This window comes from Drosophila willistoni, chromosome 3R (assembly GCF_018902025.1).
Source record: "Drosophila willistoni isolate 14030-0811.24 chromosome 3R, UCI_dwil_1.1, whole genome shotgun sequence".
In the NCBI taxonomy this organism is placed as follows: Eukaryota; Metazoa; Arthropoda; class Insecta; order Diptera; family Drosophilidae; genus Drosophila; species Drosophila willistoni.
Window position 1 is genome coordinate 11,725,001 of NC_061086.1, and position 26,238 is coordinate 11,751,238.

General features: G+C 38.7%; 11 protein-coding genes across 15 annotated transcripts in view; 7 read left to right on the top strand and 4 right to left on the bottom strand.

Moving 5' to 3' along the window:
* The window catches only part of LOC111519468, a 1,051-nt gene extending 495 nt beyond the window's left edge, over nucleotides 1-556 (top strand). The window contains exon 2 of the mRNA XM_023180520.2: nucleotides 1-556. This exon is cut by the window's left edge and continues 14 nt beyond it. Coding sequence (XP_023036288.1) covers nucleotides 1-266 — 266 coding nt within the window. The 3' untranslated portion in view covers nucleotides 267-556.
* Nucleotides 557-1,768: 1,212 nt separating this feature from the next.
* LOC6650582 (GTP-binding protein 2) lies at nucleotides 1,769-5,478 on the top strand. 3 transcript variants are annotated; one of them, XM_047011487.1, is made up of 4 exons: nucleotides 1,769-2,060; nucleotides 3,288-3,967; nucleotides 4,029-4,905; nucleotides 4,971-5,245. In XM_047011487.1, exons 2-4 carry the CDS (start codon nucleotides 3,289-3,291, stop codon nucleotides 5,179-5,181), a joined length of 1,767 nt encoding a protein of 588 aa, XP_046867443.1. In that variant the 5' UTR covers nucleotides 1,769-2,060; nucleotide 3,288; the 3' UTR covers nucleotides 5,182-5,245. The 3 variants fall into 3 exon arrangements, with proteins under 3 accessions (XP_046867443.1, XP_046867442.1, XP_002073650.1); XM_047011486.1 differs by having other exon boundaries at nucleotides 1,772-2,060; nucleotides 4,029-4,909; nucleotides 4,976-5,478; XM_002073614.4 differs by lacking the exon at nucleotides 1,769-2,060 and having other exon boundaries at nucleotides 3,230-3,967; nucleotides 4,029-4,909; nucleotides 4,976-5,478.
* Nucleotides 5,479-5,559: 81 nt separating this feature from the next.
* On the bottom strand, nucleotides 5,560-6,973 carry LOC6650583 (evolutionarily conserved signaling intermediate in Toll pathway, mitochondrial). Its single transcript, XM_002073615.4, has 2 exons — nucleotides 6,760-6,973; nucleotides 5,560-6,690 (listed from the first exon to the last, which is right to left on the bottom strand). Exons 1-2 carry the CDS (start codon nucleotides 6,888-6,890, stop codon nucleotides 5,619-5,621), a joined length of 1,203 nt encoding a protein of 400 aa, XP_002073651.1. The 5' UTR covers nucleotides 6,891-6,973; the 3' UTR covers nucleotides 5,560-5,618.
* Nucleotides 6,974-7,356: 383 nt separating this feature from the next.
* On the top strand, nucleotides 7,357-13,405 carry LOC6650584 (protein dispatched). The gene is made up of 6 exons (XM_002073616.4): nucleotides 7,357-7,733; nucleotides 7,809-8,810; nucleotides 8,868-8,959; nucleotides 9,771-10,307; nucleotides 10,370-12,022; nucleotides 12,084-13,405. Exons 1-6 carry the CDS (start codon nucleotides 7,578-7,580, stop codon nucleotides 12,319-12,321), a joined length of 3,678 nt encoding a protein of 1,225 aa, XP_002073652.1. The 5' UTR covers nucleotides 7,357-7,577; the 3' UTR covers nucleotides 12,322-13,405.
* Nucleotides 8,858-9,777, bottom strand: LOC6650585. The gene has a single exon (XM_002073617.3). The coding sequence runs from the start codon at nucleotides 9,709-9,711 to the stop codon at nucleotides 8,986-8,988; it is 726 nt and encodes a 241-aa protein (XP_002073653.1). The 5' UTR covers nucleotides 9,712-9,777; the 3' UTR covers nucleotides 8,858-8,985.
* Nucleotides 13,406-13,837: 432 nt separating the features above from the next.
* LOC6650586 (farnesol dehydrogenase) lies at nucleotides 13,838-18,597 on the top strand. Of its 3 annotated transcripts, none has more exons than XM_047011493.1 (2): nucleotides 13,838-14,538; nucleotides 18,284-18,597. In XM_047011493.1, the coding sequence occupies exons 1-2, from the start codon at nucleotides 13,966-13,968 to the stop codon at nucleotides 18,461-18,463; spliced, it is 753 nt and encodes a 250-aa protein (XP_046867449.1). In that variant the 5' UTR covers nucleotides 13,838-13,965; the 3' UTR covers nucleotides 18,464-18,597. The 3 variants fall into 3 exon arrangements, with proteins under 3 accessions (XP_046867449.1, XP_002073654.2, XP_046867448.1); XM_002073618.4 differs by lacking the exon at nucleotides 18,284-18,597 and adding an exon at nucleotides 14,597-14,866 and having other exon boundaries at nucleotides 13,845-14,538; XM_047011492.1 differs by lacking the exon at nucleotides 13,838-14,538 and adding an exon at nucleotides 17,632-18,226.
* Nucleotides 15,547-16,536, bottom strand: LOC124460518 (farnesol dehydrogenase-like). Its single transcript, XM_047011497.1, has 2 exons — nucleotides 15,933-16,536; nucleotides 15,547-15,874 (listed from the first exon to the last, which is right to left on the bottom strand). The coding sequence occupies exons 1-2, from the start codon at nucleotides 16,503-16,505 to the stop codon at nucleotides 15,698-15,700; spliced, it is 750 nt and encodes a 249-aa protein (XP_046867453.1). The 5' UTR covers nucleotides 16,506-16,536; the 3' UTR covers nucleotides 15,547-15,697.
* A 1,353-nt stretch (nucleotides 18,598-19,950) lies between the features above and the next one.
* LOC124459669 (farnesol dehydrogenase-like) lies at nucleotides 19,951-20,894 on the top strand. Its single transcript, XM_047011496.1, has 2 exons — nucleotides 19,951-20,609; nucleotides 20,666-20,894. The coding sequence occupies exons 1-2, from the start codon at nucleotides 20,037-20,039 to the stop codon at nucleotides 20,843-20,845; spliced, it is 753 nt and encodes a 250-aa protein (XP_046867452.1). The 5' UTR covers nucleotides 19,951-20,036; the 3' UTR covers nucleotides 20,846-20,894.
* A 401-nt stretch (nucleotides 20,895-21,295) lies between these two features.
* LOC6650587 (farnesol dehydrogenase) lies at nucleotides 21,296-22,252 on the top strand. The gene is made up of 2 exons (XM_002073619.4): nucleotides 21,296-21,924; nucleotides 21,983-22,252. The coding sequence occupies exons 1-2, from the start codon at nucleotides 21,352-21,354 to the stop codon at nucleotides 22,160-22,162; spliced, it is 753 nt and encodes a 250-aa protein (XP_002073655.1). The 5' UTR covers nucleotides 21,296-21,351; the 3' UTR covers nucleotides 22,163-22,252.
* Nucleotides 22,253-22,932: 680 nt separating this feature from the next.
* On the bottom strand, nucleotides 22,933-23,922 carry LOC124459754 (farnesol dehydrogenase-like). The gene is made up of 2 exons (XM_047009362.1): nucleotides 23,319-23,922; nucleotides 22,933-23,260 (listed from the first exon to the last, which is right to left on the bottom strand). The coding sequence occupies exons 1-2, from the start codon at nucleotides 23,889-23,891 to the stop codon at nucleotides 23,084-23,086; spliced, it is 750 nt and encodes a 249-aa protein (XP_046865318.1). The 5' UTR covers nucleotides 23,892-23,922; the 3' UTR covers nucleotides 22,933-23,083.
* A 1,096-nt stretch (nucleotides 23,923-25,018) lies between these two features.
* Nucleotides 25,019-25,984, top strand: LOC124459755 (farnesol dehydrogenase-like). The gene is made up of 2 exons (XM_047009363.1): nucleotides 25,019-25,613; nucleotides 25,671-25,984. The coding sequence occupies exons 1-2, from the start codon at nucleotides 25,041-25,043 to the stop codon at nucleotides 25,848-25,850; spliced, it is 753 nt and encodes a 250-aa protein (XP_046865319.1). The 5' UTR covers nucleotides 25,019-25,040; the 3' UTR covers nucleotides 25,851-25,984.
* The last annotated feature ends 254 nt before the right edge of the window (nucleotides 25,985-26,238 follow it).

Here is a 26,238-nt window from a genome sequence, read left to right on the forward strand (position 1 = left end):
TGGAAAAGCAGGGCAGCTTTGTTCTGGCAACTTGTTGGGAGTTGATCGGGAAAGTGGCCAAAGTTCCATATTCAGAGGATACACTGAAAGAGATATACATAACATTTCTTCTTGGTTTCGAGAAAAAAGAAGAAAAGAATAATGGATTTGGAGGCACTAGGATGTCCATTGTGGTGGGATTATGGAAAATTCATAAGCCACAAAAACTTCAAGATTGGCAAGAGGGCAATCAATTCAAACGACATACGGAAGTGTGTTCTAGATAAAATTTATTTGGAGTACTATAAACATAAACTAGATCCAGAGCGTTCATTCCAAGTGAAGGATTCGTGGGTGGCAGCCTCTAGAATGACGCCCCAAGACATTTACGAGTATATGATATCAGCAAGAACACAGCGAAACATAGGACAGATATAGAAAAACGAGAATGTAATCTATATATAAAAAATCTCGAGTGTGTAGCAAAAGAGCCTTTTTTAGACTGTAATTTATACTTAACTGCAACTCAGCAATAGAGTTAAATAGAATTTAACATAGTAATAAGACGTTCAACATATCCAAAGACATCTACTTCAAGGGTTTAACTTGAATTTCAGCAATAAAATTACCAACTGCAATTTTAATATTTCAAAAGCGGGCACAGCGAAGCGTAGCAGGGCATGTGAACATGCGCGTTCAAACGCTTCAGGCTCCCTCCGCCGAAACTTTTTCGAAACAGCTATTAGATATTGGCAATGGGAAAGTTGCCGTACATGAAAATACTGGATCAATAAAATTACCAACCGGTTTTTGCACAATCGTCCACTCGCAAGATGTTCTCATCGACTGTATATTTCCCGATGTACACACACAATATATAAATCTTGAGTGGCTGGCAGAAAGAGCCATTTTAGCAGCGAAAAATGTGGACGTTCATGGATTAAATTTCAAGATACAACAATTGTTGCCAACAGACTCTGTGTCATACAAATCTGTTGATATAGTTTGCAATACTATCGAAGCTGTAAATTACCCAGTAGAATTTTTGAATTCCTAGGATTTGCCAGGCATGCCACCGCACCACTTACAATTGAAAGTAGGATCTCCGGTGATTTTGCTCCGTAACTTGAACCCACCACGGCTGTGCAATGGCACACGATTGGTTATTAAAAAATTAATGAAGAACGTGATTGAGGCCACCATTTTAAATGGCAAGTTTCAAGCTAAAAGGTAACACGAAATTCTTTGACTGTTAGGCGTTACGAAGTTCGCCGGGTTTGCTAGTGATATATATGTATTTATATTTATTTTCCATTCATCTTAATGTTCAAGAAAGTTGCTAAAAAGAAACACAAAATATAACATACAAAGAATTATCCTAATAGTCCAATTGCTATACATTATTATAAAGGGTCAAGATCATTATATAAAAGGATCAAGGTCAAGTTCACCTTGACCACCTCAATTAGAGATGAGGTAAACTTGCTAACCCAAATACCCTCTGAGGTTCGATAGTTCATCTCTAAAAAATACTAAAAAAAATGCTAAGGGTGCGAGTAAAAGTCCTAAGGGTGCGAGTAAACAGTCCTTAGGGTGAGAGTAATAGTTCTAAGGGTGCGAGTAATAGTCCTAAGGGTGCGAGTAATAGTGCTAAGGGTGCTAAGTGCAGACACGAACCTTAAATACGTGTTTAGACCAAGTTAGCAAGGACACAATTTGATAAGAAGAAAAACAAAAAACAAAATCTCTCAATCAAATGAAAACAATTAAAATTTGTTTACTGGGCTTTTCTTGGCGCGCCCGCCACATCAAAATTGTTTCTGTGACCGTGTTAAACACACCGTAGATATATATATAGTAAAATGGCAGAAAACACTTAAATACACATATCAAAATAAACATCCACCCACAGTAAATGAACAATAGCCAAACAACCAGCAACAGCTGACGCAATCTGATGCAACATTACACAATTGCAATTTCATCAAACATTGCAAACAACAAAACAAAAAACGCACAGTTTAAAAATTATAGCGAAACTGGTTTGTTCGCTTCAGCGGATATTACAAAAATTGCGAAATGTAAGGGCAAGCATTAAAATGCAAAGTGACTTTATACATATGTACATACATAATTGTGCCTAATATTATTAAGTTTGTGGTTTACATTTTACATTGTTGGTAAATATAGACATTGACACGTCTGCAGGAGTTCCCGGAATCAAAAAGCTTTCTCAAATTGTTCTGAATTACGCCAAAAATACGCACAAAGTGATTTTCTGTTAGTGTATATACGTGTATGTATGTGTGTATGTGCATAGGTGTGTTTATTTATACAGTCTCTTATTTTATTGTTATCTGCTTCCGTCGAATTCGTCTCAGCTGTTTGTATAGAAGAACAAAAAAAAAAACAACGTCAAGACGCGAAAATCAAACAGAAAAATACGGGCCAATAATGCGAAATGTTTTGGCTACAATGACTTTCGTATGCCCTGCACTTTTAAAAAGCTTTTGAAATAGATTTTACTATAATTATAGCTATAAGAATATAAGTAACGGTAAAATTTAAAAATTAGTTCATATATAAACTTTCATAAGTTTGGTAAAACGGTTAAAATATTTGCCCTTGATCAATGGGCTCTACTTGTAGAGTAATTAGAAAGCTCTTAGATACGCTACCAATACACACACACACGCAGCTGCAGATGCGTGTGGCTATGTGTGGGTGTTGCTACACAAAGCAGAACAAGTTATAAACAAAATCGAAAGGCAGTCAAAAACAGAAAGCACAAGACGCGAACGAACAGATAGAGGGAAATACAAAAAGCTGGGGGACTGGGTAACACATATGTATGTACATACATACATATATACGATCGATTTTTCGTGCCAGTGACACAATCCGCTATTCCGCGCAGAGTCAGAAACAGTAGTAAATAGTGACCAAAGAGAGAAGGTGTAAACAATTTGTAATTTGTTAAAAAAAAAAAAAACAAAACAAAATAATCCATATTTACCTATGATATTGGGTAAGGAATGTATTGTTTGAATAATTATAGATAATACATATTCCCAGTTTGCCAAGAATCGAAACACACACGCACACAACCCAAAGAACAGTTTCAAGGTCACGGTCAATCCCCAAAAGAGAGGACACAAGCCAAAACACAAAGACTAACAATAAGATACATATTATGATGTAGATACAAAGAAACATACATACATACATAAATAAATCTGTTTACCATTTAAAACGGCGCAATTTCGAAAGAAAATTGATTGATTTCAAAAAAAATTTGTTCTCCCCAGAATGGCTGCATTTTTAAGCCTTTTCGATCCCAATCAAGATGATGGATTTGTGGAAGAGCCGGAACTGAATGGCAATTGCAGTGCCGGAAGCAGTGGCAGTGACTACGAAATGGATTTGAATGCCAATGAATGCCAGGATGCTGGTGGTCGTAGTGGAAGCATTGCCCATACCCATGCCCGGCGACACTTAATCTTTGACTTTGAACAGGGTGCCTTGCCACCAGAGCCTCAGCTGGGAAATGTGGAGTACAAATTGAAACTGGTGAATCCTTCAAGGCAGCGTTTCGAGCATTTGGTAACACAAATGAAATGGCGTCTACGGGAGGGCAATGGTGAGGCCATCTATGAGATTGGTGTCTCGGATGAGGGCTTCCTGCAGGGTCTAAGCGAAAAGGATATGAATGCCTCACTGACAACCCTTAAGGAAATGGCCCACCAGCTCGGAGCTAGCACATCTGTTCTCAGGCGAAAGACGATTGCTAGTCGGCGACTTGTGGCAGAAGTTTTAGTCCGTAAAATACCCGACGATCAGCACAATATTGAGGTGCGAGTTGCTGTGCTGGGCGGAGCTGATGCCGGCAAATCCACACTGTTAGGCGTACTTACACAAGATGAGCTGGACAATGGACACGGGCGGGCGCGTCTTAATATGTTTCGGCATATGCACGAGATACAGTCGGGTAGGTGGAATATAAATATAGTCATAGACGTCTTCTATAAACAAAAATAAATTCTTTCCAGGTCGAACATCCTGCATATCACATGAGACCCTGGGCTTCGACTCGCTTGGCAAGGTGGTTAACTACAAATACAACGAAATGATGACGGCAGAGGAGATAAGTGACCGCTCTAGCAAGCTGGTCACATTCATGGATTTGGCTGGACATCGACGCTATATGCGCACCACAGTTCAGGCACTTAGCGGCTACTCACCTCATTATGCCATGCTTGTGGTCTCAGCGGGCAGCGGATGCAACGACTCTACCGAAGAACATTTGGCCATTGTGCGTGCCCTTGATATGCCATTCTTTATACTGATCACCAAAACAGATATTACATCGCCGGATGCTACCATTCAGGAACTGCGGCTGCTACTCACGTCGATTGGCTGCCGTAAGGTTCCTTTCGTTGTCACAAATACAGATGAGGCCATTTCGGCGGCATCGAATCAACTGTCCGAGAATATTGTGCCCATCTTTTGTGTATCCAATGTCAGCGGTGTGGGCCTAAACCTAGTCACCAAGTTCTTGTATGTACTCTCACCGGGCATAAGCAATGCAGAGAAGGAGCGTCTCGAACAGGAACCATGCGAGTTCCAAATCGATGAAATCTTTCGAGTCACGGATGTGGGACCTGTGGTCGGAGGTCTACTGGTTCAGGGAGTTCTACCCGAAAATATACCTATGAAAATCGGTCCATTGCCAGATGGTAGTTTTCATCCAGTATATGTGAATACAGTACATCGAAATAAAGCTCCTTGCCGAGTGGTTCGTGCCGGTCAAAGTGCGTCGCTATCGTTCACACCTGATCAGGATTTGCCATCGCTGCGCAGTGGCATGGTATTGCTTGGCTATACGAGCCACAATCCAGCCGATGAGCCCTACGGCACATACTTTTTTCAGGTGAGACGAACAATGAACTTAACAATTGGCGTTATCGTTAACACTTTGTTTTTTTCTTCAATTCAGGCAAAGGTATCGGTGCTCTACCATGCGACGTCCATATTCGTTGGCTTCCAGACTACAGTACACATTGGCAGCATTCGGCAGACAGCCGTTATCCGGGGTATAATGGGTGGCGAGAAACTGGGCACAAACGATTGCGCTTCGGTGATGTTCGAATTTGTATGTCATCCGGAGTATGTGCGTCCTGGCATGCGTATTCTGTTCCGTGAGGGCAGCAGCAAAGGCATTGGCGTTGTCACGCAAGTGTTTCCAATCAATAAGACGCGAGCGAAATGAGTTTTCCATCATAGGAACGGGACACTAGCTTAATACCTCTTAGATTTAGCTTAAAGAGCAATATATCTCAGACATCCAATCGATGTACATGTACATACATATATACTGAAAAAACTTAGAGGTTTAAAGATATTTTTCGCGACCTTTGTTTAGGGTACTGTGATTTTCCGTTTAAGCTCAACTCACTCTATATATTGATATATATACATATTTATCTGTAATCCAATTGATCCTCCTTGTGTTTGATTTTCTCTTCTATTATGTGCTTAATAAAGTAGACGATATCAAGACACTTAAAAAGCCAAAAAGGATTTGCTCAACAATTTTAATTACTCATCTCATCTGATTTCATCCATAAAACAAATTTAGTTCAAGCATTATCACTGGTCGCTGGAACTGTGGCAGGTCCCTCAATTTCCTGTGCTTTGGCAGGCACTGTGGATGTAAACCTGAAGAGCACAGGAATTTCGCCTATAATTGGATTCCCATTTGACTCCAGCAAACGTATCCAAGAGAGCAGTGAATCCTTGGTAGACGTTCCAGTGGCGCAAATAGCAAAAATTGTGCCATCATCCTGCTGATGTACTGATCGCAGTTTGCCCAATTGATTGTGACGCCGTGGCGGGGCACGACCAAAGAAGGGGACTTCTATGTGCGAGACATCATCCTCGTCCAGCTGTCGCTCATCCAATTGAGCCAGAAACTCATCATCGGCATCGGCACGTAGGGTAAAGTAATTGATGCGCCGATTTCGTATCCATATATGGAAGGGACCCTCAATGTAAAGGGCTTTCTGTCGGTTGTGTTCCCGGAGCAGTTTCGATTGCTCCGGACTCATGCCGCTTACAATCCACGTCTCATCCAAGGCATCCTTTAGCTCACTAGTTTCATATACGCGTAACTGGGAGCGCAGATCTACCGTGCACATTCGTTCTACTGCCAATTTTGCAATTTCAAGCGTATCATCTGGCACTGGATCGGGCAGTGGCCAAGGCGAGAGGTTCTTGAACTTGGGCATCCAGTACATCATGCGCCAATACTTGCGCAGTGGGTGTCCTTTATTGCCAAATACATTTAAGAGCATAGCCTCCATCTCGTAATCGGGCATCACGCCAAAATCCTCCATCTGTTCCAGCAGATCAATGATGCACTGCTGTTGCTTTGGGTAATGCATAAACTCAGCTTGGAAAATATTTGTTGGTATGAATTTGCCTTTGGGCATCACATCGATCAGTGCCTTGTACACCTCCAGATCATGTTCGACACCAAAGTCCGGCATATGCTTAAGGGCGGCATAAATGAATTCCACATGATTGCGTCGATGGACATCACGTTCCTGAAAGATCTCCACCATGGTCAAGTATGTGTTCTTTGTTTTCTCCTGTGCCGCAGCAAAGGGATTTCGTATGGCAGGCAGTCGGCTTGTTGTTGCATTCTTAGTCCTGGAAAAATAAAATTATTACCCATTTGTTGAAGTTACAAAATTCCACTATCATTACCGAGAAACTCACCCGCCGGCACCACGACTGCTGCTGTTGCCAGCGCCGGAGCTGGAATTGGTATTCGCCTCATCGGTCGAGTAAACTCTAGAGAAGATTGCCGGTGCTCGCTGCCGACACAATGAATGCACTTTGCGCAGCATTTCTAAGTTATAATAATTAAAAAATAAAATAAAACTACCTAATGTGTACTGCACCGGTTACAAAACATGTTGTCATCGATTATATTTGAGTTGTTATCGATTTGTCATCAACAGGGTGGACTTTTGCAGCTAAAACTATTTGCGGCTAAAACAGCTGTTCAAATTAGTGTAAAAGTTTCATACAAAATTTCTTATAACATTTTCTAAATTTTATTAGTTTTATTTAAATTTACATATTTTTTATTTACACTTAAATCATTTAATATTGTTGGCATAAATATAAAATGATTAATTTATTTTTTATATCAGCTGGATATAAAAACGGCTAAAGGTCCCTCAACAAAAGGCCAAGACTGTCCTTGAAGTATTTTAGTGTGACCATAATCGTTTTCCCTTGTTTTTTTAATTTCCTTTGAAAATAAATGTTTAAATAGTTTTTGTTTATATATTTTGTGTTATTAGTTATTATTGTTGCATTTTATATATGTATATAAAACAAGGCACAGAATTTCATGAAAGCCTCTTAAGCTTATGCAAAATGTAAACGAAGAAGCTTGAATGACTAAACAAAGACAACAACAAGTGCAAATTTCGCAGAAAACCCTCAACAACAGCAACAACAACAACATGAAAAGAAAAATAAACTAAACGCAAAAAAAGGGTGGGAGGGTTTTATCTGGTGTTGCAATGTTGTGCTTTGATTCAGAGAAGATGAACTGGTATTATCATGTACTGGCACGTCGTCCCTATCTGGTGGTATGTTCCATAGCTGTCTACTGTGTGGCCTGCATAATTGTGGCCCTCATCCTGAACAAGCTGCCCGACTTCAGTGACCCCACCTTGGTGAGCCCATACGGCCCCTACATGCTCTACGCATGCTCATTAACCCATTCCATTACTCCCATTTTTTTCGTTTAGGGCTTTGAGACGCGCGGCACACAAATAGGCAATCGCTTGACCGCTTGGCATAATTTATTGCAGGAGTGCGATGGCAATGGTGCCCTCTTTCCGAATCCGTCGAATCTGCTTGAGAAACTGCATTACGATGAGTTGCACCGACACAATCAGAACCACAGGCGTCAAAAACATCAGAGGCGAAAGCACCATAGGAACAAAAATCACAAACGACGCAAAGAGCAAAAGATCCGAGATCACTCCGAAGTGGCCAAGAATATGATGCTGTTAAATAAACGACTCAAGGCCACAAAGGCACCACAACCACAACAGACTGACGTGGACACATGGATGGGCGATAGCGGTGTGTTTCGCGACTATCAAATAACTAATGACAATTCTTCCTCCAGCTTAGAGCCCATTAGCGCGCCAATTGAATATGGCCATAATACAACTTCAGTAGATGAGGAGGCCCATCGTGAAAGGGTGCAGACTAAGAAGAGCACTTGGAAACTCCTCAAACAGGCTGCCACTCTGCCAACCACTAATGGCTGGAGTGATTCTGATATACGGCAGCCCATTGAGGGTTTCTTTTGTGGCTCATCGCCACGCAAGGAGTACTCGCACTTTGTGGTTCAGCGCATTGGTCCCAGTGGAATGGGTTCGTTATTCGATTTGAATGGTCTTCTGGCCATGTGCCAGTTGCAGGAGCAAATCGGTGCCGTTCCCAGTTTCAATGATTACTGTGAACCCGAAATGCTTACCACAAACTGTTGTCGACCTTGGTCCCTATCCAACTATGCCGCCCTTTTGGCCAACAAGAGTTCCTGTTTTGATCTGACCACCGAGGATGTGGCATCCCTGCAGACCCTCTTGCTCAATTGCTATGAGTATTTCCACGATTTGAAATTGGACAACAATTGCAATCAGAACACTCGATGCTACGCCCCCGAGGAATGCAAACGCCACAACCTCGTCTACAATGTACTGAATTTTCTCACCGATACTGGCTTCATCAAGTCAAATGTGAGTAAATGGATTAAATATTTGAATTAATAATCACAGAAATAAACTTATTTGCAGGACTCCAATGTTTATTTAAAATATGCCATGATCTATATGCCCGTACCTCACTCTAATCGCATCCTGCCGCTCTTCCACGAATGGGAGCGAGCGTAAGTATAAAAAAAGAAACAGAATCCTAATATTTGCGCAATGTATAACGATCGATGGGACCAGATGGCATGATACCATCCTTAGCCTTCATCAAAGCCGGCAAACACAACTCCTCATAATAAGTTGTGAGATCGTATTTTCTAAATAGTTTACGCATCGTCTTTTCAAACGTATCAATGGACATGTTCTTAGGTTTCGGTGTCGGATAGCAACCCTCCTTAAAGTGCGCCAGATCCTGCAGGCGATTATAATAATTGCCATAGGTAGTCTGATAGTCCTTTCTAACGAAATCGAGTTTGTCTGCTGGATCATGTTCATTAACATTCTTTTGTTTTTTAAGTGAAACATATTCATCTGGCGAATAGTCTATTATATAGACCGTCTTGTGCAGATCCTTGAGAAACTGTTCAATTTGATCGTACTTCACAGGAGGGCAGACAAAGAAGAGTTTATAGATATCCTCATTGCACCATTTCATACGCAACAGATACTGTCGATACTCTTCTCGCCAATCCATTGCGGTTGGCCATGTTAGGGTTTTCAATTCTTGACCATCTACCTTCAAATTGTGTGCATAGTGTCCGGATATAAGTGAGGGATCGGTTTGCTTTTTCTTGCCCTGAATAGTTGTGCGTTTGGTCTTTGAGTGATCGACATAGTCAGCCTTCGTAGTGCTTAAATGTTTCACGCATTTTGGTATTATATCGCCGAAATATGTTGGACCCAATTTTTTAATATCAATTTGCTCCATTTTGTGAGTAAGTTAAAACTATATGAATATATATCTCTAATTTCTGACTTTATTTGCAGTGAACTAAAAAACGAACTGGTCGAAGTCATCGCCATGGACTTGGGCCTAGAGAATGAGCTCTTCAACGAGCTTCTTATCACCGATGTTTGGTTGGTCTCCCTAGGCGGTCTCTTTGTCATGGCATGCATTTGGTTATACACGGGATCGGCTTTCATCACCTATATGGCATGTTTTGCGGTTACTTTTTCGCTCGGCTTGGCATATTTTGTCTATACCATGGTCTTTGAGTTTAGCTTCTTCCCCTATATGAATCTGCTCGCTGTGGTTGTGATCATTGGCATTGGAGCCGATGATGTCTTTTTGTTTATAAAGATTTGGCAATGCGTTCTGGCCGAGCGATTCACCAAAAGCTGTACACAATCGCAATCAACACTTCCCCAGCAGCTGGAACAGAGCGAAAATACCGAGACATTGGAAAATATAATGTCATTAACAATGCGACATGCAGCGGCATCCATGTTTGTCACATCGCTGACCACGGCGGGAGCATTTTATGCCTCATACAGCAGCTCCATTACGGCCATTAAATGTTTCGGGTAAGTGGGATTTCGATTAATGATGATTTACTTTGATGATTTTATATGGTCTTTGCTTGCAGAGTCTTTGCGGGCACAGTGGTGGTAACTAACTATCTATTGATGATCACATGGCTGCCTGCATCCGTTTCAATTATGGAACGTCTATTTGCCAGCAGTATGTCATGTCGCCAGTATACGACACAGCGACTCTTAATCGCCTGCAAGAAGTCAATTAATCAATTTTGCCAATTGTTTGAAAAGTGCATCACACAAAGCATTATGAATTATGCATATTTTTGGCTGCTTATATTTGGCGCTATGGGCGTGGCCAGCGCCATTATTGTGTTCTGGTATCCAGGACTACAATTGCCGGAGAAATCACATTTCCAGCTATTTGTATCGGCGCATCCATTCGAGATCTATTCGAGTTTGAAGCAGGAGTTTTGGTTTGAAAAACCATTGCAAATCGAGGAGAATTTCAAAATGCAAATGCGTTTCGTTTGGGGTGTCCAGGCTGTGGACGATGGTGACTACACGAACCCCAATTCGTATGGCCACCTCTACTACGACAATAATTTTAATATATCCAGCAAGAAGGCGCAACTTTGGATACTGGACTTTTGCCAGAGTGTGCGCCAGCAATCTTTTTATCAGGATACATTTGCCATGCTAAAATCAAATTGTTTTATTGAGAACTTTATCGATTTTATGATGCGCAAATGCATCGATGACATGGATATTGCTGGACAGGACCGCTCTCCCTGCTGTGGTGCGAAGTTTCCCTATGAGCCGCACATCTTTGAGCAGTGTCTGCCCCTAAGCATATCCAGTCTATATGAGACGCCACAATTCTATCATCCAGGCACGGCTGGTCCCAAGTTTGCAGCCGCTTCATTATCATCATCATCTGTCAAACTGACGGAAGATCATTATCTGGAGAGTAGCAGCAATAGCAGTGATAGCTTGGAAACACAAATGGCAATTAATGGCACAGATATGCCATTGCTTATCAAGGCTGTGGTCATTGAATTTGAATCAAATGTATCTTATAGCACAGTCTATGCAAATATTAAGGAGTTCTATCAAACTGTGGAGAACTGGTTCCAGCAGCGTCTAATTTCAGCGCCAGATGGACTGAAAAACGGTTGGTTTATCAGCGACTTGAAATTTTACAATGTACAGGACACGCTATCGCATGATACGCTCATTGCCATACTACTGGCCATGGCTACATCGCTTCTAGTGCTCCTGTGTTTCACCTTAAATCTGCTTATCTCCATCTATGCGGTTATCACGGTCTCCCTCACCATATTCCATACAGTTGCCGTGCTCATTTTACTTGGCTGGCAACTCAATATACTAGAAAGCATAGCTGTCAGCACCGCCATCGGTCTGGCTGTTGATTTCAGTCTACATTATGGCATACACTATCGCATGTCGCCTGTTAAGGAACGCCTGGCTGCCACACAGTTCGTCCTTTCGCGTATTATCGGACCGACGGTTATGGCAGCTGCCACCACAGGATTTGCTGGTGGCATTATGATGGCATCCAACATATTGCCGTATATACAAATTGGTATTTTTTTGGTGGTTGTCATGATCACAAGTTGGTTTTATGCTACATTCTTTTTGATGAGCTTGCTCAAAGTGGCCGGGCCGCAATATAATTTCATGCAACTACGCTGGCCATTTTGGCAAAAACATCATAATGCCAGCAATAAATTTTACGAGCGGTAAGTCTAACCATTTCGTTCTACTTCTTGATTATAACTAATTATTCTTCTTTTTGCTTAGTAAACCCAGCAACGTGATTGCCAGCGAGCAGCTACTAACACCAACCAGCTCGGCCATCGTGGAATTGGCTAATTCAGAGACACATGAAATGGAGTCTCTTAACTCTAGTAGTCTGATCAAAACGATTTCGGGCACAGAAAGTGGTCATGGCTTGTCATCGCTACCACATGATTTTGAGCATTCGTTTCAAACGATGCGCGATTGCAAATATCAAACTTATCCGTCTACATCACATTGAGTTGGTTACTTGTTGCCGGCCAGAGTCATAAAGTGATGGATGCTGCATCAAGCAACTGCATTTTTTTTTTTATATACCGGTGGGAGAGTTGCAAATATCCCACGCCTCCTCCACAGAAAACAAAAGAATCACAGATACATTTATATACAGATATACAATTGCGTGTTAGCATATACATATGTACATATGTATATGCATTATTTAGTTTTAAATATGTATGCATGGGACATTTGTCGTGTTGTGCAAGGTTCTATATAGTACATTATATACCATATACATATATATATTAATATAAATTAGTTTTTAAGATATGTTTGGTCAGGCTGGTGTCAAAAGAATATTTACGCCAAGTTTTCGCGCCTGCAAAAGAAAAAAAAAACAAACTCTCTTTAGTGTGCTATCTCCAAAAGACTTTAAACAGTTTGCAATGTGCTTTCCTTTTAGTTGTACACAAGATTTGATGCTCCAGCCAAGTAATTTTAAACACAAAACAAAAAGCAATTAGTGGGGAGCTATGTATTACGGTCGGTATTATTAGTTTTTAGTGAGATTTTTCAAAAATGTTATGTACTTAAAAGATCTGTAATCAATCGGAAACTATTTATACTCTCGATTTTTATTAGCTGTTAAATTGGGTACCACATTGTGGGTCCCTCTTTCCTCCCCCTCCCCCAATGTACTTACAATAATTGGTAGTTTTATACACACGCCCACACATTTTGTATGTTGTGTGGCGATACGTACGAAATACTTACAATATGTATGTATGTATATTAAAATATGTGTTGGTTATTCTTAGATGTATTCAAAAAGACACACAAACACACACACTCTTACCTGTATTTCCCCTCACATTTGTAATAACCATGTAACTGTGATACATAAGGTGAGAAATTGAAAACAAAAACAAAACATTTGTTCTTTATACAGACATAAAGAACTTTAACTTGACGTATTGTATGTACTTAATTGCAAACAAATGAAAAATTACAAAAACAAACAAACCTGTACCTCCTTCATCATCAAAAATATATAAAATGTGTTACAGTGATTTAATAAATGTTACTTGTGAAACAATTTAAAACTCATCTTTCGACTCTGACCTCGTTAGCAGCTATCATTTTGTCTGGTATTATTCGTTTTCATGGCAAATGGTGAAATTATAGTGATATTACAGCAGAAATGGTTATTGTTACGAGTTCTATTCGTATTCTTCAATCGTAAAGATTAGTTTTAGGGGAATTTTTGTGATAACTAATACGATGCCTTGGATTCAATTGAAAGCTACTCAAGAAAGACAGTATAATTATTCCCGCCTCGTTTAATTTGTTTTGTTTATATTTTAGTTGGCACGCGACCGGCAAAAAAGTTGAATAAGCTTCTAAAACTGCTTATTATGCTCAGTCATCGTTATGAAAACTAAATGGCACTAAGAGATTATTATAAACATTATTCAGTATAAGAGTATAGAAATAACAACTTGTTCTATGTGAGTATAGTAGATTTAGCTTTAAATGTCGAGCTTTCTAGATAAAAAGAATGTATAAAAGGCAATGAAGTTCCCCATCGAAGCTTCAATGCGCAATAGACTTGACAAATCAAAACAAACTGCCCTAATTAAGTATCTGTTAACCCTATATTAGAATGAATCGCTGGTTGAATCGTGTTGCCGTTGTCACTGGAGCCAGCTCGGGCATTGGAGCAGCATGTTGCAAGGATCTGGTGGCCAAGGGAATGGTTGTTGTGGGTCTTGCCAGACGTGAGGAGCGTCTACAAGAGCTGAAGGCCTCTCTGCCAGCTGATCAGGCTAAGCGTTTCCACGCCCACAAATGTGACGTCAGCGATGAGAAGCAAGTGATTGAGACCTTTGCATGGATTGATAAAAGTGTTGGTGGTGCTGATGTTCTAATAAATAATGCCGGCATTGTCCGAATGAATGATGTGACCAATGCAGGCAACTCAGACGATCTTCGTGCTGTTTTGGAAACCAATGTGCTAGGTGTAGCTTGGTGCACCCGTGAGGCATTCCTCTCGCTCCAACGCCGTAAGGTGAATGACGGGCATGTCGTCATCATCAACAGTGTGGCTGGACACAAAGTACCCATAGTGCCTGGATTTAGCCTTAACATATATTCACCATCCAAACACGCCATTACTGCCTTGACCGAAGTCCTGCGTCAGGAGTTCCAAAATAAAGGAACTCAGACAAAAATCACAGTAAGTTAAAAATGTTTTCCAAGTTTACACATTAATTAACTGATTTTTGTATCCACAGAGCGTTAGTCCCGGAGGAGTTGATACAGAGATAATTGATGAAAAACTAAAGGAACTCAATCCCGATTTTCCTTTGCTGCGTTCCGAAGACGTGGCCGATGCTGTTACCTATTGCATCCAGACACCTCCAAATGTCCAAATCCATGAATTGACCATTAAGCCCATTGGCGAAAAATTATAAACTAATTTGACTGAAGAAAAAAATCCTTTAATAAAAAAGTTTTTATAAAAAATGTCCAATATATATTGGAATTTAATCCTATGATTCAAATCTACTCTGGTTTTTCCAAGATTCTTTGCTTTACTTAACTGAACTGAGATAAGAAAAACAAACAAAGACCTTTTCCAAGTTTCTTATCTGTAAGTTTTTCAATCCTTGATTTGATCTGAAATGCCTTTTTTTGTAACTTTAGCCAATTTATTTTAACTTTTACATTACGCATATAGAAAATGCTTGTTTATGGATTATGTTGGATATAGTTTAGCCAAAGAAAGGATATAGAAAAGATATTGTCATTAAATACCAGATAAATTGCAATCAAATTGACGTACACCATTGGAAAATTGCTTCTTCTTCAATAATTATTTGAATATTTCTTCAAAATTCTCATCTTTGAATTCGCAGATCTTTAAGTTTATCAATAATTGAATAATTTTAAATATTATAAAAAAAATTGTAAATTTCTACAATTTAAGATAAAATTTCTTTACATTGCTTGTTTTAAGCAAATCATTTAATTTTTGTTTGAGTTCAATTAAAAATGTATTGAATAAAATATAGTAAAGTTAAAAATTTGTATCATCCTGGCAAAGCCCTTATCTGTACTTTCTTTTTGGAAAATAAGAAAAATTTAACTAATGTTGTTAAAAATATGGTTCGAGATTTTAATGTTTTGACATGATTTTGAATAAGGGATCACTTATAAGAAGTAAATAGATTTTGGTGAAAAGTATTGGACTCAGTTTTATATTTAAGTTCTACAAAAAATGTAGTTAGTAGATGTAGTTCTACAAAAATGTAGAATCGATTTAGTTTTAAAAAAGAAAAATATTAACTTAACAACTTGTCAATTGGTTATGGCTCTAAAATTTTACTTTTACTTTAAGCTTTTTCGCCAATAGGCTTAATGGTCAGTTCGTGGATTTGCACATTTGGAGGTGTCTGAATGCAATAGGTGACCGCATCGGCCACATCTTCAGGACGCAAAAAAGGTGAATTGGGGCTAAACTCCTTGAACTTTTGGGTCATCTCAGTGTCAACTCCACCAGGACTTACGCTCTGTAAAGGCGAAAAGCAATGAGCTGATGTCTGAGACTGAAAACCATTTTAAACTTACTGTGATTTTTGTCTGAGTTCCCTTGATTTGGAACTCCTGACGCAGGACTTCGGTCAAGGCGGTGACTGCATGTTTAGATGGTGCATACATGTGAAAGCCAACGCCTGGAAACACTGGCACTTTGTGCCCGAGAACACTATTGATGATGACCACATGTCCATCGTTAACCTTGCGGCGTTGAAGTGAGAGGAATGCCTCACGGGTACACCAAGATACTCCAAGCACATTAGTCTCCAGAATTGACCGAAGAACCGCAGAGTTATCTGGGATTGTTATTTCAGTTGTTGGCATAACGCCGGCATTGTTTATCAGGACATCGGCACCACCAAGATTCTTATCCACCCATGCAAAGGTCTCAATCACTTGCTTCTCATCGCTGACGTCACATTTGTGGCCATGGAAACGTTTAGCCTGATCAGCTGGCAGAGAAGCCTTCAACTCTTGTAGGCGCTCCTCACGTCTGGCAAGACCAACAACAACCATTCCCTTGGCCACCAGATCCTTGCAGCAGGCAACGCCAATACCAGAACTGGCTCCAGTCACAACGGCAACTCGATTCAACCAACGTTCCATTTTAAGTTTATTCTACTATATTCTCTGTACTCAACTGAACACTCAGCTAAATGTTCTATGCTTTTTATACCTGATTCTGAACACCCAGAAAAGCTCTAATCAATTATAAACAGTATACTAAAATATATGAAACAAATAGTCACTCTTATACGAAAACTTGCTTGTAATGCTTGCTCAACTTTATTAAGGTTTGTCAAACAAAAAAGTAGCTAATGATTGGACTCAAGCTTTTATATTGTTTTTTTGCGAATTCTCGGATTTTTCCCCTGGATAAAAGGATTAACGAACCCGATAATTAGCCCTTATTTTCCTCTACTCAGGTGAAATGAAATGAAATTTATTCGACTAAATATATGCAAGATAGAAAGCATTTGTAATCATTTTAATAGAATAGAAATAAGAAAATAAGTAATACAAGGTTAGGACAACATTATACTTGTTTGCTTTGCTCTTTCGAAAAGGCCAATTGAATAAAAATATACTTTTATTTCATATCATGTTTGGTCTATTTTGCATTGTCATTGATAAAGCTAAGCGAGCATTAAAAACAATTTTTTTGTATAAGAGTAAATGTTTAATCAGTATGAACATACAATTTTTTTATCAATTCTTTGGAGCTTTTGTTTCCAGAAGAATCCCATGGTATAAAAAGTTATAAATGTTTAGATGGCAGATCAGTTTTATATAGAAATTCGAATGAAAAATGCCTTAACCAAAGGGTTAAGGGTTACTCAAAGGAGTATAACATGAATATATGAATATAGCATCGACATCCTTGGAAAAGTTTATTTTTTACCATGGGGAGAACATGGACTTTAACTCCTAGGAAAGGGAATTCACTCGTTTAAAATATTGGAAATTTATCAACGAATATCGAATATTATGTTTAGATATTTTAAGAATATTTGCTATTTCACAAATGAGCGAAATATCAAATGAAATGAAAATATTGTGCCCCTTTTTGTTTATAAAGGCAAAAAAAAGGCTGGTTAAGCATTATAAGCAATTTTTCGTATAAGAGTACTGCTTACTGCTTGAGCAGATATTTATCAATAGTTTGAAGCTTTTTGATTCCAGAAAAAGCAGATGGTATAAAAGGCCACGTACATTTGGAGGAAAGTTTAGTTGTATCGCAGAGAAAACTTAATATGGATCGTTGGTTAAATCGTGTTGCCGTTGTGACTGGAGCCAGTTCTGGCATTGGATCAGCCTGTTGCAAGGATCTGGTGGCCAAGGGATTAATTGTTGTTGGTCTCGCCAGACGTGAGGAGCGTCTACAAGAGCTGAAGGCTTCACTGCCAGCTGATCAGGCTAAACGTTTCCATGGCCGCAAATGTGACGTCAGCGATGAGAAGCAAGTGATCGAGACCTTTGCATGGATCGAACAAAATGTGGGTGGGGTCGATGTCTTGGTAAACAATGCGGGCATTACCCGAGATACTGAGATAACAAAACCAAATAATTCCGACGATCTTCGGGCAATCCTGGACACAAATGTTCTTGGTGTATCCTGGTGTACTCGTGAGGCATTCCTCTCCCTCCAACGCCGCAAGGTTAACGATGGACATGTGGTCATTATTAACAGCATTGCTGGACATGGAGTACCTTTTGTGCCTGGTTTCAATTTCAATTTGTATGCACCATCCAAACATGCCATCACCGCCTTGACCGAAGTCCTGCGTCAGGAGTTCCAAAATAAAGGAACTCAGACAAAAATTACAGTATGTTTTGACGTATTTGTTTTATCTAGACTTTTTCTAAATGTCTAATATCTACAGAGTATAAGCCCTGGAGCAGTTGACACTGAGATCATTCCCGACCAAATCAAGGAACTTTTCACCGACTTTCCAATGTTGCGTTCTGAAGACGTGGCCGATGCGGTGTCCTATTGCATTTCGACACCTCCAAATGTGCAAATCCATGAATTGACCATCAAGCCTGTGGGCGAAAAGTTTTAATTTGTTTTTAATGAATCGAAATGGCTGTTTTTTTTATTTTTATTATTCTGTAGCCGCGATGCGTATTGTTTTTCACAAAAGCGGTATTGTTATAAATGGTAAATAAACCTCAAAACCTTTTTTGGATACTCTAACACAAATGTTAAATTCATTGATATATATTTTACTTTATCATAGTGGATTTACTTCGGTGATTAATCTTTATCTTTATTGTGTATACGTATTGCGTATACGCCCCGTTTGTAGCCGGTGGAACAATTTTTGTAGTGAGCTAGGTCGAGTAATCAAAAATATTTGCTTTATGGATGGTACTTTATGGTAATACATACATTAAGTTTCATTTACTGAATGATTAAGCAAAAAAAAACTGCCATTTTTACTTCTGAACATTTTTAACTGCTTGGTCTATAAGTTCTACTACCTAATTTTGGTACTAACAATGGCGAAAAAATAGAAGATCTTTAATGAAATTGTTGGTAGATTTCACCCACTTAAATTTGTAATTAATCGTGGTTGTTGGGTAAAAAACTTAACATTTAATGCAGAATTAATATACGTTGCTCCATGCTTAGTTTGCTTTGTGAGTGTGGAACACTTTTTTTAAAAATAGTTTAAGGAATTAACTAAAGCTGGTTTTAAATGAGCGTTAAAACTGGCTTATAGCGTGCTATAACCTGAATTTCTCAGAGAATTTACATTGCCATTTTTGATTTAGATTTTAGCATATTCGCAAATGTAGGTAGAAAAACAAATGGGCAATTGAATCATTGTTTCATTATTTATTGTCAGTTAGTTAGAGGTTCATTTGAAGGTTATTTATTTATTTGTTGGTTATTTTTGTCAGCTTTTGTAATTAGAAATTCTACTCTGGCGCACCCATAATGACAATTTCGAAAATAACTCATTGTAGACCATATTCGCAGTTGAGAATCTATAGTCATTTGTTCAGTTTTAAGTGAATCTCTATTCCTCGGCAGATCGCAGTTCGCGCACCGAGTAAAGCAATGGAAAGAAAACATTTGTGAATTTAACGAAATGAGAGAAAAGTTTCATCATTTATATCTATAAATAAATAAAATTATATATGTATGAATATTGTTTATACCAATTTAAGTTCGATTGTCATTGCTAAGACTGCCCGATTCTTATTCAATATGTTAAATATGCTTTACTATAATATTGTCAGAGCTTAATATTTTCTTGTAATTTTATTTTGGTGGATGAATCTATTATTGCAATTTATTTGTGTCACGCGATCGACAAGAGAATTGTTTATGAATTTAGTGGGTAAGGTTTTATTATCAGCAATATATAGAGTGTGTCGATATAGCTAAATAGAGTGCTTCTGTATTTGAATGATAGTTCAAAAAAATTTTATCGCAAAATGAGTGAGCACAATTTGAAATAAATAAAAACTGCTTTATCTATAAACTGCTTGTTGTAGAGAATGTGCTATCTATAAAAGAACTTGCAGCTGGCAGTCATAACTCAGTCAGAGACAAACCTTTACGACGCGTGCTCTTCTCTTATTCTCTTCTCCTTACTCTTAATTGAAAGTAAACAAAAACTTAAAATGGAACGTTGGTTGAATCGTGTTGCCGTTGTGACAGGAGCCAGTTCTGGTATTGGAGCAGCCTGTTGCAAGGATCTGGTGGCCAAGGGAATGATTGTTGTGGGTCTTGCTAGGCGTGAGGAGCGTCTACAAGAGCTAAAGGCCTCTCTGCCAGCTGATCAGGCTAAACGTTTCATTGGCCACAAGTGTGACGTCAGCGATGAGAAGCACGTGATTGAGACCTTTGCATGGGTGGATAAGAATCTTGGTGGGGCTGATGTCCTGATAAACAATGCCGGCATTATCAGCGAAACTCTTATAACAAGCCCAAATAACTCAGTTGATCTTCGAGCCATTTTGGATACCAATGTTCTTGGAGTATCCTGGTGTACCCGTGAGGCATTTCTCTCACAGCAGCGTAGAAAGGTAAACGATGGACATGTGGTCATCATTAACAGTATCCTCGGACATGGAGTGCCATTTGTGGAGGGGTTTAATTTCAACTTGTATGGGCCATCGAAATATGCACTCACCGCCATGACTGAAGTCCTTCGCCAAGAATTCCAAAATAAGGGAACTCAAACGAAAATCACAGTAAGTTCAAACGAATTCCTCTGCTTACACATGCACTTAATATCCTTTGTACGCAGAGTGTGAGTCCTGGAGCAGTTGATACTGAGATTATACCCGAAAATGTCAAGAAAGCCGTCACCGTTTTTCCCAAATTGCGCTCCGAAGACGTGGCCGATGCAGTAACCTATTGCATTCAGACACCTCCAAATGTTCAAATCCATGAATTGACAATCAAGCCTATTGGCGAAAAGTTTTGAACTAAAGACTTTTTGACTGAAAATAAAACTCAAATGTTTCTCTAACTGATTTGTAAACAATGTTATTCTTTTTAGCTTCCTTAAGATTATTCATAGCCCCTTGATATATAAACTTTGAATAGTTCAACGTTCTCTTGAATGAATGTCAACAGAAAATTTTATAGCTAGTGGGTTAGGTCGAGTTATCAGCAATATAAGGAGCATATATAGATATGGCTGAATTTGTATTGAGGCACTGTTGCTTTTGTCGGCGAATGATTAATCGAAAAATTGTATATTTCTAGTCATCTATAAAGTAAAAAAGTACTTACAGTGACTGTGCACTATTCAACATAAGAGCAACTGTTTGTTCTATAAGAGTACAGATCGTCTGCTTTGAGCTTTTTTTTGTCAGGAAAAATCTGATCTATAAAAGAACCGTCAGCTGGCAGTAAGAATTCAGTCAAACTTAAGCTTTCACAGCAAACATTTCCTTGACTTACAATTAGTAATCAATACATATTGAAATGGATCGTTGGTTGAATCGTGTTGCTGTTGTCACTGGGGCCAGTTCCGGTATTGGTGCAGCCTGTTGCAAGGATCTGGTGGCCAAGGGAATGGTTGTCGTAGCTCTAGCACGACGTGAGGAGAAACTTAATGACCTAAAGGCCTCTCTGCCAGCTGATCAGGCTAAGCGTTTCCACGCCCACAAATGTGACGTCAGCGATGAGAAGCAAGTGATTGAGACCTTTGCATGGATTGATAAAAGTGTTGGTGGTGCTGATGTTCTAATAAATAATGCCGGCATTGTCCGAATGAATGATGTGACCAATGCAGGCAACTCAGACGATCTTCGTGCTGTTTTGGAAACCAATGTGCTAGGTGTAGCTTGGTGCACCCGTGAGGCATTCCTCTCGCTCCAACGCCGTAAGGTGAATGACGGGCATGTCGTCATCATCAACAGTGTGGCTGGACACAAAGTACCCATAGTGCCTGGATTTAGCCTTAACATATATTCACCATCCAAACACGCCATTACTGCCTTGACCGAAGTCCTGCGTCAGGAGTTCCAAAATAAAGGAACTCAGACAAAAATCACAGTAAGTTAAAAATGTTTTCCAAGTTTACACATTAATTAACTGATTTTTGTATCCACAGAGCGTTAGTCCCGGAGGAGTTGATACAGAGATAATTGATGAAAAACTAAAGGAACTCAATCCCGATTTTCCTTTGCTGCGTTCCGAAGACGTGGCCGATGCTGTTACCTATTGCATCCAGACACCTCCAAATGTCCAAATCCATGAATTGACCATTAAGCCCATTGGCGAAAAATTATAAACTAATTTGACTGAAGAAAAAAATCCTTTAATAAAAAAGTTTTTATAAAAAATGTCCAATATATATTGGAATTTAATCCTATGATTCAAATCTACTCTGGTTTTTCCAAGATTCTTTGCTTTACTTAACTGAACTGAGATAAGAAAAACAAACAAAGACCTTTTCCAAGTTTCTTATCTGTAAGTTTTTCAATCCTTGATTTGATCTGAAATGCCTTTTTTTGTAACTTTAGCCAATTTATTTTAACTTTTACATTACGCATATAGAAAATGCTTGTTTATGGATTATGTTGGATATAGTTTAGCCAAAGAAAGGATATAGAAAAGATATTGTCATTAAATACCAGATAAATTGCAATCAAATTGACGTACACCATTGGAAAATTGCTTCTTCTTCAATAATTATTTGAATATTTCTTCAAAATTCTCATCTTTGAATTCGCAGATCTTTAAGTTTATCAATAATTGAATAATTTTAAATATTATAAAAAAAATTGTAAATTTCTACAATTTAAGATAAAATTTCTTTACATTGCTTGTTTTAAGCAAATCATTTAATTTTTGTTTGAGTTCAATTAAAAATGTATTGAATAAAATATAGTAAAGTTAAAAATTTGTATCATCCTGGCAAAGCCCTTATCTGTACTTTCTTTTTGGAAAATAAGAAAAATTTAACTAATGTTGTTAAAAATATGGTTCGAGATTTTAATGTTTTGACATGATTTTGAATAAGGGATCACTTATAAGAAGTAAATAGATTTTGGTGAAAAGTATTGGACTCAGTTTTATATTTAAGTTCTACAAAAAATGTAGTTAGTAGATGTAGTTCTACAAAAATGTAGAATCGATTTAGTTTTAAAAAAGAAAAATATTAACTTAACAACTTGTCAATTGGTTATGGCTCTAAAATTTTACTTTTACTTTAAGCTTTTTCGCCAATAGGCTTAATGGTCAGTTCGTGGATTTGCACATTTGGAGGTGTCTGAATGCAATAGGTGACCGCATCGGCCACATCTTCAGGACGCAAAAAAGGTGAATTGGGGCTAAACTCCTTGAACTTTTGGGTCATCTCAGTGTCAACTCCACCAGGACTTACGCTCTGTAAAGGCGAAAAGCAATGAGCTGATGTCTGAGACTGAAAACCATTTTAAACTTACTGTGATTTTTGTCTGAGTTCCCTTGATTTGGAACTCCTGACGCAGGACTTCGGTCAAGGCGGTGACTGCATGTTTAGATGGTGCATACATGTGAAAGCCAACGCCTGGAAACACTGGCACTTTGTGCCCGAGAACACTATTGATGATGACCACATGTCCATCGTTAACCTTGCGGCGTTGAAGTGAGAGGAATGCCTCACGGGTACACCAAGATACTCCAAGCACATTAGTCTCCAGAATTGACCGAAGAACCGCAGAGTTATCTGGGATTGTTATTTCAGTTGTTGGCATAACGCCGGCATTGTTTATCAGGACATCGGCACCACCAAGATTCTTATCCACCCATGCAAAGGTCTCAATCACTTGCTTCTCATCGCTGACGTCACATTTGTGGCCATGGAAACGTTTAGCCTGATCAGCTGGCAGAGAAGCCTTCAACTCTTGTAGGCGCTCCTCACGTCTGGCAAGACCAACAACAACCATTCCCTTGGCCACCAGATCCTTGCAGCAGGCAACGCCAATACCAGAACTGGCTCCAGTCACAACGGCAACTCGATTCAACCAACGTTCCATTTTAAGTTTATTCTACTATATTCTCTGTACTCAACTGAACACTCAGCTAAATGTTCTATGCTTTTTATACCTGATTCTGAACACCCAGAAAAGCTCTAATCAATTATAAACAGTATACTAAAATATATGAAACAAATAGTCACTCTTATACGAAAACTTGCTTGTAATGCTTGCTCAACTTTATTAAGGTTTGTCAAACAAAAAAGTAGCTAATGATTGGACTCAAGCTTTTATATTGTTTTTTTGCGAATTCTCGGATTTTTCCCCTGGATAAAAGGATTAACGAACCCGATAATTAGCCCTTATTTTCCTCTACTCAGGTGAAATGAAATGAAATTTATTCGACTAAATATATGCAAGATAGAAAGCATTTGTAATCATTTTAATAGAATAGAAATAAGAAAATAAGTAATACAAGGTTAGGACAACATTATACTTGTTTGCTTTGCTCTTTCGAAAAGGCCAATTGAATAAAAATATACTTTTATTTCATATCATGTTTGGTCTATTTTGCATTGTCATTGATAAAGCTAAGCGAGCATTAAAAACAATTTTTTTGTATAAGAGTAAATGTTTAATCAGTATGAACATACAATTTTTTTATCAGTTCTTTGGAGCTTTTGTTTCCAGAAGAATCCCATGGTATAAAAAGTTATAAATGTTTAGATGGCAGATCAGTTTTATATAGAAATTCGAATGAAAAATGCCTTAACCAAAGGGTTAAGGGTTACTCAAAGGAGTATAACATGAATATATGAATATAGCATCGACATCCTTGGAAAAGTTTATTTTTTACCATGGGGAGAACATGGACTTTAACTCCTAGGAAAGGGAATTCACTCGTTTAAAATATTGGAAATTTATCAACGAATATCGAATATTATGTTTAGATATTTTAAGAATATTTGCTATTTCACAAATGAGCGAAATATCAAATGAAATGAAAATATTGTGCCCCTTTTTGTTTATAAAGGCAAAAAAAAAGGCTGGTTAAGCATTATAAGCAATTTTTCGTATAAGAGTACTGCTTACTGCTTGAGCAGATATTTATCAATAGTTTGAAGCTTTTTGATTCCAGAAAAAGCAGATGGTATAAAAGGCCACGTACATTTGGAGGAAAGTTTAGTTGTATCGCAGAGAAAACTTAATATGGATCGTTGGTTAAATCGTGTTGCCGTTGTGACTGGAGCCAGTTCTGGCATTGGATCAGCCTGTTGCAAGGATCTGGTGGCCAAGGGATTAATTGTTGTTGGTCTCGCCAGACGTGAGGAGCGTCTACAAGAGCTGAAGGCTTCACTGCCAGCTGATCAGGCTAAACGTTTCCATGGCCGCAAATGTGACGTCAGCGATGAGAAGCAAGTGATCGAGACCTTTGCATGGATCGAACAAAATGTGGGTGGGGTCGATGTCTTGGTAAACAATGCGGGCATTACCCGAGATACTGAGATAACAAAACCAAATAATTCCGACGATCTTCGGGCAATCCTGGACACAAATGTTCTTGGTGTATCCTGGTGTACTCGTGAGGCATTCCTCTCCCTCCAACGCCGCAAGGTTAACGATGGACATGTGGTCATTATTAACAGCATTGCTGGACATGGAGTACCTTTTGTGCCTGGTTTCAATTTCAATTTGTATGCACCATCCAAACATGCCATCACCGCCTTGACCGAAGTCCTGCGTCAGGAGTTCCAAAATAAAGGAACTCAGACAAAAATTACAGTATGTTTTGACGTATTTGTTTTATCTAGACTTTTTCTAAATGTCTAATATCTACAGAGTATAAGCCCTGGAGCAGTTGACACTGAGATCATTCCCGACCAAATCAAGGAACTTTTCACCGACTTTCCAATGTTGCGTTCTGAAGACGTGGCCGATGCGGTGTCCTATTGCATTTCGACACCTCCAAATGTGCAAATCCATGAATTGACCATCAAGCCTGTGGGCGAAAAGTTTTAATTTGTTTTTAATGAATCGAAATGGCTGTTTTTTTTATTTTTATTATTCTGTAGCCGCGATGCGTATTGTTTTTCACAAAAGCGGTATTGTTATAAATGGTAAATAAACCTCAAAACCTTTTTTGGATACTCTAACACAAATGTTAAATTCATTGATATATATTTTACTTTATCATAGTGGATTTACTTCGGTGATTAATCTTTATCTTTATTGTGTATACGTATTGCGTATACGCCCCGTTTGTAGCCGGTGGAACAATTTTTGTAGTGAGCTAGGTCGAGTAATCAAAAATATTTGCTTTATGGATGGTACTTTATGGTAATACATACATTAAGTTTCATTTACTGAATGATTAAGCAAAAAAAAACTGCCATTTTTACTTCTGAAC

Excerpts from the sequence above, each read along its gene's own strand:
- LOC124459755 (XM_047009363.1), top strand. The coding sequence starts at position 25,041 with ATGGATCGTTGGTTAAATCGTGTTGCCGTTGTGACTGGAGCCAGTTCT. Across the intron at positions 25,614-25,670 it reads GAACTCAGACAAAAATTACA|AGTATAAGCCCTGGAGCAGT; the intron begins GTATGTTTTGAC and ends TAATATCTACAG.
- LOC124459754 (XM_047009362.1), bottom strand. The coding sequence starts at position 23,891 with ATGGAACGTTGGTTGAATCGAGTTGCCGTTGTGACTGGAGCCAGTTCT. Across the intron at positions 23,261-23,318 it reads GAACTCAGACAAAAATCACA|AGCGTAAGTCCTGGTGGAGT; the intron begins GTAAGTTTAAAA and ends TCGCCTTTACAG.
- LOC6650582 (XM_047011486.1), top strand. The coding sequence starts at position 3,289 with ATGGCTGCATTTTTAAGCCTTTTCGATCCCAATCAAGATGATGGATTT. Across the intron at positions 3,968-4,028 it reads TATGCACGAGATACAGTCGG|GTCGAACATCCTGCATATCA; the intron begins GTAGGTGGAATA and ends AATTCTTTCCAG. Across the intron at positions 4,910-4,975 it reads ACGGCACATACTTTTTTCAG|GCAAAGGTATCGGTGCTCTA; the intron begins GTGAGACGAACA and ends TCTTCAATTCAG.
- LOC124459669 (XM_047011496.1), top strand. The coding sequence starts at position 20,037 with ATGGAACGTTGGTTGAATCGTGTTGCCGTTGTGACAGGAGCCAGTTCT. Across the intron at positions 20,610-20,665 it reads GAACTCAAACGAAAATCACA|AGTGTGAGTCCTGGAGCAGT; the intron begins GTAAGTTCAAAC and ends CTTTGTACGCAG.
- LOC6650586 (XM_047011493.1), top strand. The coding sequence starts at position 13,966 with ATGAATCGCTGGTTGAATCGTGTTGCCGTTGTCACTGGAGCCAGCTCG. Across the intron at positions 14,539-18,283 it reads GAACTCAGACAAAAATCACA|AGTATAAGCCCTGGAGCAGT; the intron begins GTAAGTTAAAAA and ends TAATATCTACAG.
- LOC124460518 (XM_047011497.1), bottom strand. The coding sequence starts at position 16,505 with ATGGAACGTTGGTTGAATCGAGTTGCCGTTGTGACTGGAGCCAGTTCT. Across the intron at positions 15,875-15,932 it reads GAACTCAGACAAAAATCACA|AGCGTAAGTCCTGGTGGAGT; the intron begins GTAAGTTTAAAA and ends TCGCCTTTACAG.
- LOC6650585 (XM_002073617.3), bottom strand. The coding sequence starts at position 9,711 with ATGGAGCAAATTGATATTAAAAAATTGGGTCCAACATATTTCGGCGAT.
- LOC6650583 (XM_002073615.4), bottom strand. The coding sequence starts at position 6,890 with ATGCTGCGCAAAGTGCATTCATTGTGTCGGCAGCGAGCACCGGCAATC. Across the intron at positions 6,691-6,759 it reads AGCAGTCGTGGTGCCGGCGG|GACTAAGAATGCAACAACAA; the intron begins GTGAGTTTCTCG and ends TTATTTTTCCAG.
- LOC6650584 (XM_002073616.4), top strand. The coding sequence starts at position 7,578 with ATGTTGTGCTTTGATTCAGAGAAGATGAACTGGTATTATCATGTACTG. Across the intron at positions 8,811-8,867 it reads CTGGCTTCATCAAGTCAAAT|GACTCCAATGTTTATTTAAA; the intron begins GTGAGTAAATGG and ends ACTTATTTGCAG. Across the intron at positions 12,023-12,083 it reads AGCAATAAATTTTACGAGCG|TAAACCCAGCAACGTGATTG; the intron begins GTAAGTCTAACC and ends CTTTTTGCTTAG.
- LOC6650587 (XM_002073619.4), top strand. The coding sequence starts at position 21,352 with ATGGATCGTTGGTTGAATCGTGTTGCTGTTGTCACTGGGGCCAGTTCC. Across the intron at positions 21,925-21,982 it reads GAACTCAGACAAAAATCACA|AGCGTTAGTCCCGGAGGAGT; the intron begins GTAAGTTAAAAA and ends TTGTATCCACAG.